Source organism: Daphnia pulicaria, chromosome 1 (genome assembly GCF_021234035.1).
Source record: "Daphnia pulicaria isolate SC F1-1A chromosome 1, SC_F0-13Bv2, whole genome shotgun sequence".
Taxonomy (NCBI): domain Eukaryota; kingdom Metazoa; phylum Arthropoda; class Branchiopoda; order Diplostraca; family Daphniidae; genus Daphnia; species Daphnia pulicaria.
In genome coordinates, this window is record NC_060913.1 from 27,779,926 (window position 1) to 27,792,996 (window position 13,071).

The 13,071-nt window shown below is 42.6% G+C and overlaps 3 protein-coding genes across 12 annotated transcripts; 2 read left to right on the top strand and 1 right to left on the bottom strand.

Annotated features, from left to right (window-relative positions):
- The first annotated feature begins 626 nt into the window (after window positions 1–626).
- LOC124342663 (JNK-interacting protein 3-like) lies at window positions 627–9,044 on the top strand. 5 transcript variants are annotated; one of them, XM_046795751.1, is made up of 25 exons: window positions 627–1,033; window positions 1,109–1,267; window positions 1,329–1,449; window positions 1,514–1,733; window positions 1,804–2,033; window positions 2,100–2,205; window positions 2,273–2,355; window positions 2,432–2,467; window positions 2,856–2,912; window positions 3,127–3,202; window positions 3,286–3,342; window positions 3,396–3,651; window positions 3,736–3,824; window positions 3,901–4,613; window positions 4,675–4,776; window positions 4,839–5,084; window positions 5,309–5,350; window positions 5,439–5,558; window positions 5,623–5,761; window positions 5,824–6,043; window positions 6,111–6,282; window positions 6,348–6,606; window positions 6,681–6,796; window positions 6,859–6,990; window positions 7,172–9,044. In XM_046795751.1, exons 1-25 carry the CDS (start codon window positions 902–904, stop codon window positions 7,276–7,278), a joined length of 3,990 nt encoding a protein of 1,329 aa, XP_046651707.1. In that variant the 5' UTR covers window positions 627–901; the 3' UTR covers window positions 7,279–9,044. The 5 variants fall into 5 exon arrangements, with proteins under 5 accessions (XP_046651707.1, XP_046651715.1, XP_046651731.1 ...); XM_046795759.1 differs by having other exon boundaries at window positions 3,901–4,604; XM_046795766.1 differs by having other exon boundaries at window positions 628–1,033; window positions 7,862–9,044.
- Window positions 8,954–9,802, bottom strand: LOC124342720 (superoxide dismutase [Cu-Zn]-like). The gene is made up of 2 exons (XM_046795851.1): window positions 9,687–9,802; window positions 8,954–9,602 (listed from the first exon to the last, which is right to left on the bottom strand). The coding sequence occupies exon 2, from the start codon at window positions 9,599–9,601 to the stop codon at window positions 9,071–9,073; it is 531 nt and encodes a 176-aa protein (XP_046651807.1). The 5' UTR covers window position 9,602; window positions 9,687–9,802; the 3' UTR covers window positions 8,954–9,070.
- Window positions 9,803–9,995: 193 nt separating this feature from the next.
- On the top strand, window positions 9,996–13,056 carry LOC124342689 (PRKC apoptosis WT1 regulator protein-like). 6 transcript variants are annotated; one of them, XM_046795796.1, is made up of 9 exons: window positions 10,787–11,070; window positions 11,154–11,219; window positions 11,334–11,468; window positions 11,534–11,615; window positions 11,673–11,769; window positions 11,835–11,933; window positions 12,023–12,063; window positions 12,132–12,294; window positions 12,374–13,056. In XM_046795796.1, the coding sequence occupies exons 1-9, from the start codon at window positions 11,061–11,063 to the stop codon at window positions 12,524–12,526; spliced, it is 846 nt and encodes a 281-aa protein (XP_046651752.1). In that variant the 5' UTR covers window positions 10,787–11,060; the 3' UTR covers window positions 12,527–13,056. The 6 variants fall into 6 exon arrangements, with proteins under 6 accessions (XP_046651796.1, XP_046651787.1, XP_046651752.1 ...); XM_046795806.1 differs by having other exon boundaries at window positions 12,377–13,056; XM_046795840.1 differs by lacking the exons at window positions 10,787–11,070; window positions 11,154–11,219 and adding an exon at window positions 9,996–10,130.
- Window positions 13,057–13,071: the final 15 nt, after the last annotated feature.

Below are 13,071 nucleotides of genomic sequence, written 5' to 3' on the forward strand. Positions count from 1 at the left end.
TCCCCCTTTTTCGACACGTTGGGGATTATTTCGGCCGGTTGGTTGACGGATAGAGCGATGTGTATAGTAACGTCCAGCAGAGCATATGATATAGGGTGGGTGGGGGCAGTGTTTCTTTACATACACACCAAGACACATTTGTTATCCTCTGCTGGTTATTATTCCTTCACACGTCGTCACTTTCTAATCTGCGGGTTTTCTGGGCAACTAAAAAGTGGAACAACTAAAACGCCAAAACGTCAATGCAGAAAGCAAACAAAAAAATTAGCAAATTTGTTGTCCAATCAAAGAACACTTAAAAGTGTAGAAAAATCAAAGTACATTTTGGCAAAATAATAATTTTTTAAAAACATACGTTTCATGAAACTTTTGCGCGTTTCTATCCCCGGAAGGATTGAAGGATTTTGTATGGATTCATTTTCTTTGAATCACTACATAAAATTGATAAGCACTTTTTCACGTAATTGATAAGGAACTTTAAGAAAAGTGCTTTTCTACAATCTAGTCCCAAATACTTATACTACAGTTCCGCATGGAAGGGTTTCGTTGTAGTTGCTTGGTTTTCCGCGTTTGGGTTTCCACATTTTAGAAACCCTACACGCCCTTCGGACTCAGCTGACGAAGCAGCAGAAGACGCACAAGTCCATGAAAAAAAGACTTTTTCTCTGTATGTGTTGGTAGTCATAATGTCAATGAACGCTTAAAAGTTTCTCCGTGTGTTGTTGAGGATTTCTGCGCTGCTTTCACTTCTCTGTGTTGCTAATGTGCGTGTTTGATAGGATTCGAGCTATTGCGAGATGAGTTGAGAGTATTCACTCTTTCCTCAATTGTGTGTGTGTGTATTTTTTTCCATCGCATAACCCCATTGCATAATCACGATAGAATAACGTGAACTAAAAAAATGGAGGGCGAGACTCTTTACGGCTCGGAAGACTCGCAAAGCGTCATGTCTGAAAGAGTTCAGACTTTGGCCAGAAACATTTACCAGGAGTTTCAGCGTATGATTCAAAAGTACGACGAGGATGTAGTCAAGGTGAGGAATCAAAAGACGACATAATTCAACTTCCTCCTTCTTGCTGTTGACCTTAATGCTGTGTTTACCTTTCAGGATCTTATGCCCAACATTGTCAACATGCTGGAATGTCTGGACCTGGCCTACACAGCTAACCAAGAACATGAAGTGGAGCTAGAACTTCTTAGGGAAGATAATGAACAGTTGGTGACACAGTATGAGAGAGAAAAGCAGTTACGCAGGACTACAGACTCTGTTAGTTGCCCTTTATTATTATAATTTTAAAAACTGGATTTTGAATGTATTTTTTCTACAGAAACTTCTGGAGTTGGAGGATGTGACTGAAGAAGAAAACAAAGGCTTGCAAGCCAAAGTAGAGAGTCTTGAATCTATCGTTAGGATGTTGGAACTCAAAGCAAAGAACGCCACTGATCATGGTAATTATTCAAGCTAATTACAGCCATGTTTGAACTAAACACCTTTCAATTAAATTGTCCACAGTTTTTCGCCTGGAGGAGAAGGAAAATGAAATGAGAAAAGAATTTACAAAAGTTCATGACAGATACACAGAATTGTTGAAAGTCCACATGGATCACGTGGAAAGAACGAGAGGTTTGTTGGGAACTGATCGTCTAGAAGGCGCTGGACTATCGTCCAGACAATCAGGAATGCAATCGTGGAATCTGAACGTTAATCTGACACCTCCTCATCAAATAATCAGGTATTTAATGTCATACTATTTACCAAAATTGGCAAATTGATAAGATTTTCATACTTTTTCACTTAAAAAGATCTACAGGGCCATTGTCTTTTGGTTTCATCTCACTGGAAAATGCCGTCCTGACTCCTGGCAATTCAAAATTCTTTTCCAATCCAGTGGCTGATTTGGCCAGTAGCATCAATACAACGCCATCCTCGCTTTCTCAACCCAACGCTCTTCAAACCGAAATGGACATGCACTCGGAATTGGAAATGTCTGGTGACGTCTCTGGATTCGAACAGAACGGAACAATGGATCAGAGTATAATTTTCGTGTCAATCAAATTGTCATTCAACACGTTTCTGACATTCATTTCCTTGGTTCCAGGAGATGTTTGGTCCTCGTCAACGGAGAAGAAGAATTCGAACGTGCTCAAGAAATTTGACGAAGCCATTTCTAGTCCTCATCACGAGGGCAAAAGTCTGAAACGAAAGTACGAGCCTGTTGCGTGATGTTAAATGACGATTATTTTCAAATGATTTGCTGATTTCCTTGTACAGGGAGGAGCGATCGAGTAACACGCTCTATCAAGAGCTTAGTTTTCAAGAGTCGTCAATCCTGGAAGATTCTAGTGAAATTACGGGTATTTATACAAAGAATTGTCAAGCCGCTCATTATCTTATCTCTGCTCTTTCATGGCGTGTTTCCTGTTTCCGCAGGTAACTGGGTTCATCCGGGCGAGTTTGCTTCGTCAGGTATTTTTGTTTCTTCTTTTTCTTTAGATATACACTTATACGTACACACACATTTTCCCACCCCCTTTCTTCGGTCGCTGTTTTTTTTTTCTCACGGTGACTGTCTGCGGGTGTGGAAATGAAAAGAAAGAAAACTCGAATTCATTTTGTTTCCAGACATCTGCCCGTTATTTTTTTGTTGCCCTTTGTTGTTTTTTGGTGTGAATTATTAGCGACTATTATTATTTCCGTATTTTGATTGGTTGCACACACGCCAAAATGTTTCTCTTTCTTTCTTTTTTATCTTTGATTATTTGCTCATCTTGAAATCTCTTCTCACTCTGGGCTGAATGGAAAAACAAAACCCTCACACACATTTCTTAAAACAAATTGTACACACAAATTAAAGATTCCGAGCCGGAATTGGAAGATCACGTTGAGGATGTGGATGTGAGGAGGAAGAAAGGTAAAAGAAGTCGCTATTTTGTCCTTCTTTCTCTCTCGTATTTTTGATTTTTGCACGCCAATTCCCGTCCGTTCACTTTCCTCCATCCTTGACCATTTCCGCTGGTTTTAGTGTGTCCCATTTTTTGGCTTTGTTCCATTCATTTTTTTCGTGTCCGGCTTCAAGTATCGGTTTTCCTCTTATTTTTCTAATTGAATGTTTTGTGCAATTCTAGTCACGGATAATTTTTATGGCATGGGCAAAGAAGTGGAGAACCTCATTTCAGAGAACAACGAGCTTTTGGCAACCAAGTGAGATATTCATTTATTCTATTCAAAATCAGAATTTTCAATGTTTTTATTTTTCAACTAATTGCCATTTTGTAATATTCTAGGAACGCGCTCAATATTGTCAAAGATGATCTGATAGCCAAAGTGGACGAACTCTCGAGGTAATTCCCATGGATTAATACCAACAAGAATTTGTATTAAATTTAATTTCTAGCGAGCAAGAAATCCTTCGCGATGAAATTCGATCGCTGCATTCGATGCGGACCCGTTTGAGATTGCGGACGGACGAGCTGGAAGCCGAGGTGAAGGCTCTCCGGGAGGAAATTGAAAACGCTCGCAAAGCGGCCAAATCGGAAGAGGAAGAGGATGTGCCACTGTCGCAACGGAAGCGTTTCACCCGCGTAGAAATGGCCCGTGTACTTATGGAGCGTAACCAGTACAAGGAACGCTGGATGGAGCTCCAGGAAGCGGTAACCTCTAAAAAAAATTGTATTAAATCATTGGTGGAAAAAAAATTGTAAAAAGTTTCCTTTTTCTTTTGTTGCGGTTTTCAGGTTCGCTGGACCGAGATGTTGCGCGCCCAGAAAGCCGCAGGACAACAGGAAGAGACGGACAAGCGTCAAAAACAGTCGGTCTGGAAATTGTAGGTTCCTATTACTATTTTTGAAATAAAAGACTTATTTTCATTCATTGCAACATTTTTTACCCTCCTAATTCAGTTTCAGCAACTTGTTCAACGCCGGCAACGAACGTGAGCTCGGCCAGCACCCAACAACTCTACTAAGGCAATCTCAAACTGTTCCGTCGCTTCAGTTTCACGCCCAAAGCGGCAAAGTTGGTCCCGGTTCGCCAGTTCGTTTTGGCAGCGATCCAGCCCGACCACCCAGGCGCAAGGATAACGTGTTGAACAGTGACCGGCCGGATGCTCCGGGAGTTAGGGCTCACGTCCGCCGTCAAGACGGGCGCCTTCAAGCCTACGGTTGGTCTTTACCATCACGTCAACCAGTGCCCCCTGCTATCGGATCGGCTCCAATGGCTTCCGGAACACCTCCGGCGACACCTCCCAAAGGAGTGTCCATCGCATCGACCACCGTCGGCGTTCCTGTGCCCGTCTACTGTCGTCCTTTGGAGGATCAAGAGCCGGGAATGAAGATTTGGTGCGCTGCTGGCATTGATCTAACCGGCGGCCAGACCAAAGACGGTGGCTCGATGGTCGGCTCCAGCGTCTTTTACAACCCGCTTCCGGGTGATTCCGGCCCAACAGCGTTGCATATTGGCGATGAAATTTCAGACGATGCCAACAAATCGGACGCCATTCAAACGCTGGCGGCCGAACTGGCCGAGAGCCAATGGGAACGTGAAGATGCCGAAATGTGGGAGAGGCGCTTGTCCAGTTTGGTCTGGATCATCAATTCGGCCACTGGTGAATCTTGTAAATCAATTCCGTTCAATTCATTCCCAACTCAAAAATCATTGATTTCTTTTGTTGATAGGTAAATCTCGAGTCAACGTCATTGATTCCAATCGGCCCGGTGACGTCATTCTGACTTTCGACATTCACGCCGCCAACGTTCTCTGCATCGCCACCGTTGCCGGTATTATTTTAATGATCAATTCAATTACTTGGAATATTAATTAAGTAAATAAAATCCTGCAGGAGTGAAAGACAACGACTTTGGGCCTCCGAAGGAAACGGTGCCACCGACGTCGTCGACGGACGCCAAAGGAGCAGACGACGAAGACGACGACAACAACATTATTGGCGACGAAGAACCGACTTCGATGCGCAGCGACGGCGATGGATCATCATCGAAAGGTGACGCCATTATTGGTAGTATCCGTTTCGTCAGCTGTAGCGTGGCCGGCTCCGACCCGCTTGATAACCCCAAGGAAAATGACGAAGGTAAAATCCATATTTTGATGTAGTAGTACACACAATCTCGGTTATCGTTGACATTCATTTGCCGCTTTGGTGCATTTTATACGTTTGCGTTCACTTATCCGTGACGATTTCATCATCGTGTGCGTGACGTTTCCGTTTTGTTTAACTTTTATTTCGTGCTTCTATTTTTTTTTGTTTATTTCCCCCTCATTTGTTTACGTTTCCGTGGGCGTGTCCCGACCCAGTCTTTCAACCCACTTTGTCTAAGCGGATGGTTTCTGTCGAAGGTAACCACATTTACCGTGAATTTATGTTTTCCCGGGGAGAGATTTGTTTGTCCTTTTTTATGTAATCCGCTCACTTTCCATCCAATAGGAGAGGCCGCCATTTCAGAACCGGAGCAACCCGCTTCCCGGAACCGAACGTTCCGCAACACGTGGAATATTCCGCCTTGGAGTGACGTGATTAAAGATGGACTTTCTGAATCTAGTGAAAGTAAACTCGATTCGAAAATTTAAAAAAATTGGAATTTATTAATTCAATATGTTTTGAATCGCAGATTTCGGTCCGGTTTCAACGGCGTTGGCCACCGTCTGGATGGGATGCCAATGCGGCCGTCTGTACATCCATTCAGCCGTCCTTCACTGGAAGAAACCGCTGCGTGTTATCAAATTACCCGATGCCGTCCTGGCCATCATGTCAGTCTTCAATTTGTTTTATCTACTTCGTTTTAATTCTCTTTTTATTTTTTAAAAATTAGACATGTTCGTGGAAGAGTTTTGGCCGCGCTGGCCAACGGTCAAGTGGCCATCTTTGCCCGCTCGGCAACCGATGGAGAGTGGGATTTGTCAGCCTATTGGCTTTTGGAATTGGCTCCACCCACAGTGGCCGTTCGATGCCTGACGAGAGTCCACTCGACTGTCTGGGCTGCCTTCCGCAACAAGATTGCCGTCATCGATCCTGAATCTCTTCGAGTCGAAGTAAATTTCACGTCCATCCCAACTTGGGAATTCAATTTTTATTTGTTTGATTATTATTTTTTTGTAGACTTGTTTCGAAGCTCATCCACGCAAGGAAAGTCAAATTCGGCAGCTGTGCTGGGCTGGTGATGGAGTCTGGATTTCAATCCGGCTGGATTCTTCTATCCGACTCTTCCATGCCCACGATTTCCGTCACCTGCAGGACGTTGATGTCGAACCCTACGTCTCCAAAATGCTCGGTAGATTGGATCAAATTCAACTCATTTTAAGAATTGAATTGAAAATTAAAATCTAAAAAAAACAGGAACAGGAAAGTTGGGCTTTTCTTTCGTCCGCATCACGTCAATGATGATTAGCCTGCAGCGGTTGTGGATGGGCACCGGCAACGGAGTCATCATATCCGTTCCGCTTTCGGAGAGTTCCGGCGCCAGCGGCAAACCGGTCGTCATCAAAGACATTTTGTCTTCGCTCAATCACAACCAGTCGGCAGCCATCAACGCTCCAGCCTCAATGGGCGGAGAAGAGCCAACATCTCAGCCTCCTTCCAGTGCTTCCGTCTACAGGTATGTGACCCTCCAATATTCCGGATATTTAAATTTTCCAAAAATTTTCATTTGATGGCAAACATATTTTGCAGTGACCCGAGGGATCGAGTGGTGGCCGGTAGTTTCATTCCTTACTGCTCCATGGCCCAAGCGCAGCTTTCGTTCCACGGCCATAAAGATGCGGTCAAGTTCTTTGTAGCGGTTCCAGGTACAATAACCAAAAACACTTAAATTCTGAAAATGTTCATTTTTAATTTTTTAATTTCCCAGGACAAGGTGGAGCCTCAGCCGCGTCTTGCGAAGTTGCCCAGCCGTCCGAACAGGGATCCACCATGTCGGCACCGAGTCCTACATCGATGCTCGTTTTATCCGGCGGAGAAGGTTACGTCGACTTCCGTCAAGGTAACCAATTTCATTTTCATTTAAATTTGCAATTATCCAAAACTAGAGCCTGGGGAATTCTTTCATACACAATTTCTTGACGGGTTGGGAGTCATTTTCATACAAAAGTAAAAAAACAAAACAATAGAGAAAAAGCACAAAAATCCAATTGCGGTCGTATGATTTTTGGTGTTGCGCGCAGAGCCGGACGACTTACAGGAAACGGCGAGCCATTTGATTGTGTGGCAAGTCGCACTGCCCATCCAACTGCCCGCTACCAGCCGACCCTCTCGCGAGTCCGACTGCTAAAAACTAAAAAATCCATAAACTTAGAAAATTGAAAAAGAAAAAAACAAAAGATTTGGTTCCATATTTGAACTCAATGGTCGACTGGCGTGTACTCAAAACTGTCATCCCCCCAAGTCAAATAATTGATATTCCAAAATTTAGCTTGAAATATATTATTCCCTTTTCTTTATATTTAAAAGAAAACAAAAATGAATTGGGTGATTTTTGCTTTTTAAATGTCATTTTGGCCAACTTTTCATTCCGGTGAGGAGCTTTTTTTTTTTGTCCGTTGTCATGTCCTTATTGTCGGGTTGGGTTTTTTAGTGGAATGTGCCCAATATTTCCTCCATGTGCAAAAGTTTTACACGTTGTTGTATTTATGATTTTTATGTTTGTTTTTTTTCTTTTTGTTCTGTTTTTTATTGTTTTTTCGTTTTTTTTTTATTGTGACATTCGGACTACTGGCGCGGGTTGGTGTTTTGGTTGGTGTCTTGTTTTGCTGGTGTCATGATGTGATGATGTGGTGGTTCGCGCGCAAAAATGACGTACGTATTGAACGACGTGTTCAACCCAAAAAATTTCAAACACAAAAAAAAATGAATAGGTCAAGACGATGATGAGGATTACCGCGGACTGTCTCACGGTGAAACGAGCCACATCATCGTCTGGCAAGTGCATTGTTGAGTCAAAAGATTTAGAGAGTGCCCCTTTTCTTTCCTCTTTTCTCTCTCTTTCGCTTATTTCCTTCTTTCTATTTTGACCCTTAATCATAATAATTGAGTGACTCTTATATACATGTAATAGGCTAATCAAATACTGTACTATTTTCTCCCTCATTTCTGGTCCTCCTTCATTTCTTGTTCCTATATTTACAATGCTGAGAAAAAAACAAAAGAAACAATAATGATACCAAAAATTAATTCTAAAACAAAACAAAAAAAAATACAAAATGAAATGGATACATCACCTTTTCTTCTCACCCATTCCACAAGCCCCGCCCCAACTAACACGGAATATTTTTAGCAATGGTCAGAAAGAAAAACATACGTACACAACATTTGTCCGCTTCTTTTACCGCTAATTCCTTTTTCCGTGTCAAATCCTTTCCCCGCACATCCTGTTGTGAACGCGCTTTGTATAACTCGAGAAAAAATCGCTAATTTTCACTCTTTTAACACTTTCTCCCTCCAGCGAAAAAAATCTAATAAGAGGCTTTTTTTTTAAACAAGAAAAGAGAAAACTAGTTTCACTTTAAACACAAACTTTTTCCTTTTTGTTAGTTTTTATTGAAGCTGTTACGTAACAGTGTGGCTTCGTGTGTTTGTGTGTATGTATGTGCGTGCGTGATGATAATTTTTAACTTTCCCCCCCGAAATGTAAAACCTTCAACCTTAAAATTTTTTTTGGGATGAGCAGATTAAAACTAAACTCGTATATAAAAAGCTATCGAATACAATTGAATCGATTGGAGGCTATACGCGAAAATTTGAACATTTTTCATGCCGGAATTCTTGACTGCATTTCATTCATTTGCGGGAATTCATCGAAAACACCGTGACGCATAGTTAACGATCTGTTATCCATCTGTCGTAACGTTGAACTCGGTACGAACCTCTGAGTAAACACAAACACGCAAAGAGCGTGACAACTACTCTAGCGCCAACGGCGATTGAAACTAGAAACTCGGTAAACAGGATCCGATCACGCGATTTATTTGACTCATTCAGGCGATTTTGAAAAATAAGATTTAAAACCGTAATAAAAACATTTTGAAAGATTTAAAAAAATGAATGGAGAAAACATGAAGATGAAATTACGGAACGATGGCGATAATTCCGCAAGCGAGTCGAGCGCCAGCGTTGCCCGTCTTGGTGCTGCCTTCATTTTCTACGCGGCCGAGATCGTCTTCAGCTGCGTGAACGACAAAAGCCCGTCCGAGGATCGATTCCGGTCCGCTCAGCGAGACGACAGTGTCGACCAGATTGATGAGCGCAACTCCTTTGGCGTCAGCGACGATGTTGCCCAAATCGCCGGCGTGACGCTGGTCGGCGTTGTCGTGCGGCGCACCGTGAAGGGCCTTGCGGGGGTTGTAGTGCGGGCCGGTAGAGTCGCATCCGTTGGTGAAGACGTCGCCAAACTGGTGGACGTGGAAGCCGTGATTGCCGGGAGTCAATCCCGTCACCCGACCGATGATCCGGACTCCGCCAGCGGCCGCTGATTCCGTCAAATTCAGTGAACCGCTTACAGGTGACTTTCCGGCCAGAAACACACGGGCATTTAGTTCCTGTGCCCAGCACGAGGATGTCATCAAGACCAACAAAGCAATCGAAGCGAAGAATTTCATTCTATCCAAATAAAATGACACAATTTTAATTAAAGTTACGAAATCGGGGAGGAAAGAAAATGGGGTGTTTTGATGGATGTTTTACCTTGTTGACGAATTGGGCACAGAAGAAAGACTGACGGGAGAACGGAGGACCTACCCTTTATATAGTCACTAGGGGTACAGGTACACACTTTCCCGCTCTCGATTCCAACTGGTTACGTAGGATTTCTTTCATTCGTTTTTTAAAATTTATAACGTCTTCTTAAAAGTGAGTTTTCCCTATTTGTATCGGTCGTTTCCATTGGTCGGTAGCTCTATAGTCTTTCCCCGCCGTTTGTTTTTCATGACCTGTTTACGAGCGAAAAAAGGAAAAGGTTTTTTGTTTCACCTTGGTTATAATGACCCCTGGAGAATCTCGTACATCGTCCTTAATTTTTATTTTTCATTTTTCCCAAGTCTTTTTTTGGAAAGTTGATGGTTTTGTCGGAACCATCGAAATGAAGCAGGAGCCGCAGGCCAGGTGAGGAGAAATGTAAATAATCGCCAGGTATAACACACACATCCATGTATATATCTCGTATCAAATTGTTGTGCGCATCTTTTATTGTTGCGGTTTTTCGATCTGCTGGTGACTACATATGTTATAATTTAGTTTTCTGTGTGCTACCCATAGTCGGTATTATTTAGAAAGAGAGTTTGATGATCTCTTTTTTCGGTTCTAGAATGTGGGTGGGGCCTGGGCTCTTGATTCATTTCCATATGTGTAAAAGGCGCTTTTTTTCCCCATCTGAAATGCGTCAGAACTGTCAGATTATGCAATCGTGCGCACGACACTGCCAACCTGAATTCGCCGGGAAATATATCTGGCCTGTGGAAGTTGATGTTATTCTGGCTACATGTTCATGTTTTGAATCCCCATCACGACATATGGAAAAGAGTTAAGAGACACAAAAAAACAGGCTTATGGCGACTTGTATTAATCAAATCGATCGCATGCAGATTGCAGACCAAATTTCATCAACTCCATAAAAGCAAAGTGGATTTGAAATTGAAACTTTTATTTTGATTGAGTTGCAGAAACTAGGCTAATTAGCTCGAAATTTCAATCAAAATAAATAAGGTAGCTAAGCATTTTTGAAATGAAAGAAAGTCGGTGAATAACCTTGACGCCATCTATGAATCATAGTAGAAAGTTGCAAGGAAAGACTCAACATTTCTGACAGTTGGCCCTGAAAAGTCTCGCCTTTGTTGACAGTTTCATCGAGCACACACACGCACAGTTCCTCAACACTCGTCATCATACGTCTACAGCCGCAGTTTTCTTTTTCTAATTTTCTATTTCCAGTGATTTGAGTTTTTTTTCTCTCTCTCTCGATTAAAACCATCGTTCTGTCATGGTTGACACGTGCAGCTTCTAATCGTCGAGCTCCCAGAAAGGGCCAGGAATTGGGTTTCCTAACACGAATGTGTTGATTGAATGGTGGGAGGTATTATAACGATCGTCTGATACGTCCAACGCTGTCTTATACATCGTTCTAAATTTATCCTCGTCGTAAAATACTGGTAATAGTTTGTGATATCATCGCCCCGCGTCTGTGTGCCGCAGACATCTACCAGCAGTTGGCATCTATCTATAGTCAGTTTGGACTTGTTTTTTTTTTCGTCTCCCCCCCTGCCCACTCATTAATCCCCTGGTTCTAGTTTTGTTTTTTCAACAACTCCCCTCCTCCCAAACTCACCACGTTGGAAGGTTTTGCAAAAAAGAAAATGGCATCTAGTTCAGTGAGTCAGGAGGATGTGGAGAAGGATTTCCAGCTGCTGAGCAGACGCAGCAAGATCCGAACAGCAAGGGCCAGAAATCCCCTGTCATTTTCACAGAGGCCAGGTAAGTTTATTCTTTCCTTGATATCTTGTTTTAAGTACGACTTAATGTATGCATTTGCATTGCAGATGAGATGGAGGCTGAAGACAGAGAAGAAAGTCCCAAACCAGTTGGCAAGACCAAGGAACGCAGAGCAGTCAGAACAGAAAGGTGAGTCCCAGACAGCCAAATTAATTTCCTAACCATCACTCATCGGTCTTCATTTAGGCAAAACTTTGTCAACAAAGGCAAACTTCAGAGGGATCGACGTAAGCTGCGAGAAAAAAGGCGCAGCACGGGTGTAGTTCATTTGCAGTCGACAGAGGTATACATCATTCTATAACTATTTCAACAATGTCTTTTGTTCCTACCAGTTTGTTTCATTCACAGTCAACTGGCGGCAGTACGGGAGAGGACGATGGTGAGCAATCCCCGTCCTGGGATGAGACCAAGAAAAACACAGTCATTAATGAAGGCAGCAGTATGGATGTAAGCAAACACCCGTTTTCCCAATAAATCACTGTGCAGCAGGCTGAGTATCTTTTCACAGGCCATTAATCCGTTACTTGTATTTTCAGGGTAAAGGTGATCCGAAAAGTGGTGGGCGCAACTACATTGGGTATGTAATAACATTTCATAACTCCCTTGATGGATGGTAAACATCAGATACATGTTGAAACGCTTTAGACCCTCGGATTTGGAAGCGGATGATGAGGATACGCAGGACGGTGATTCGTTAAATCACTTGAAACTCGACATTAATCTGACGGAGTTGAACATCAAAGAGGACTCGCAGCTGTCGACGTCGCACGACAGTACGCCAGAGTCCCCGCCGATCGATTTGGCTGAGGTAATAACAGGATTATACAGCACTTTGAACCCATTTGTCATAACATTTTGTTATTATTGACGTCGTTGTTGAATCCCAGCAGGCGTTGCAAAGAGCCAAGCAAGAGATGAAGCAACTCAACTCTCAGCTGGGCGAGGCCCGGCGAGAGATCTCTCTGCTCAAAGCTGAACGGGATTTCCTGCGGGAGCAGAATCTCGGCTTGCGGAATCAAGCCCTGGCCAACAAGAAATAATAAGGACGTGTGAAGAAAAAAGAAAAAAGCAAAAAGAAACTTAACTTGTTTGCTGCAATGTGACTCCTTTATTTTGGGCTTTCTTCATTTCTCCCTCCCGACCTCCACCCCAATCATGCAAGTACTTGTCGCATATTACCAGGTGGTTGTTATTATTCAAGTTTTTCATTTGAAAACAAAAAAATTTGCTTTACTAAAAACTCGAAGGCAGCTCCTTTTATTTGGGGTTTTTCGCCTCGAATACGCGGAAACCTCAACACTTACGTCCTTTTTTGTCGCTATTTGTTTGTTTTTTTTCTTCTCCTTTTCGTGAATTTGTTTTACCTTCGCCTTCAGCAATATGACCCCATCTTCCTCATCAAACTATATTCCTCTTCGCGATTTGATTTTGGCTTTGTTTCTTGTCGTGCCCCAATCCAACAATCCTTTTTCATGTGATGAAAATGAAGTTTGAATATTTATTGTTAATCTTGCTGATTGATACAATTAGAAAACAATAAAATAATGTATCGAAGGTATACAACAAGGAATTCTATGCTGCGTAG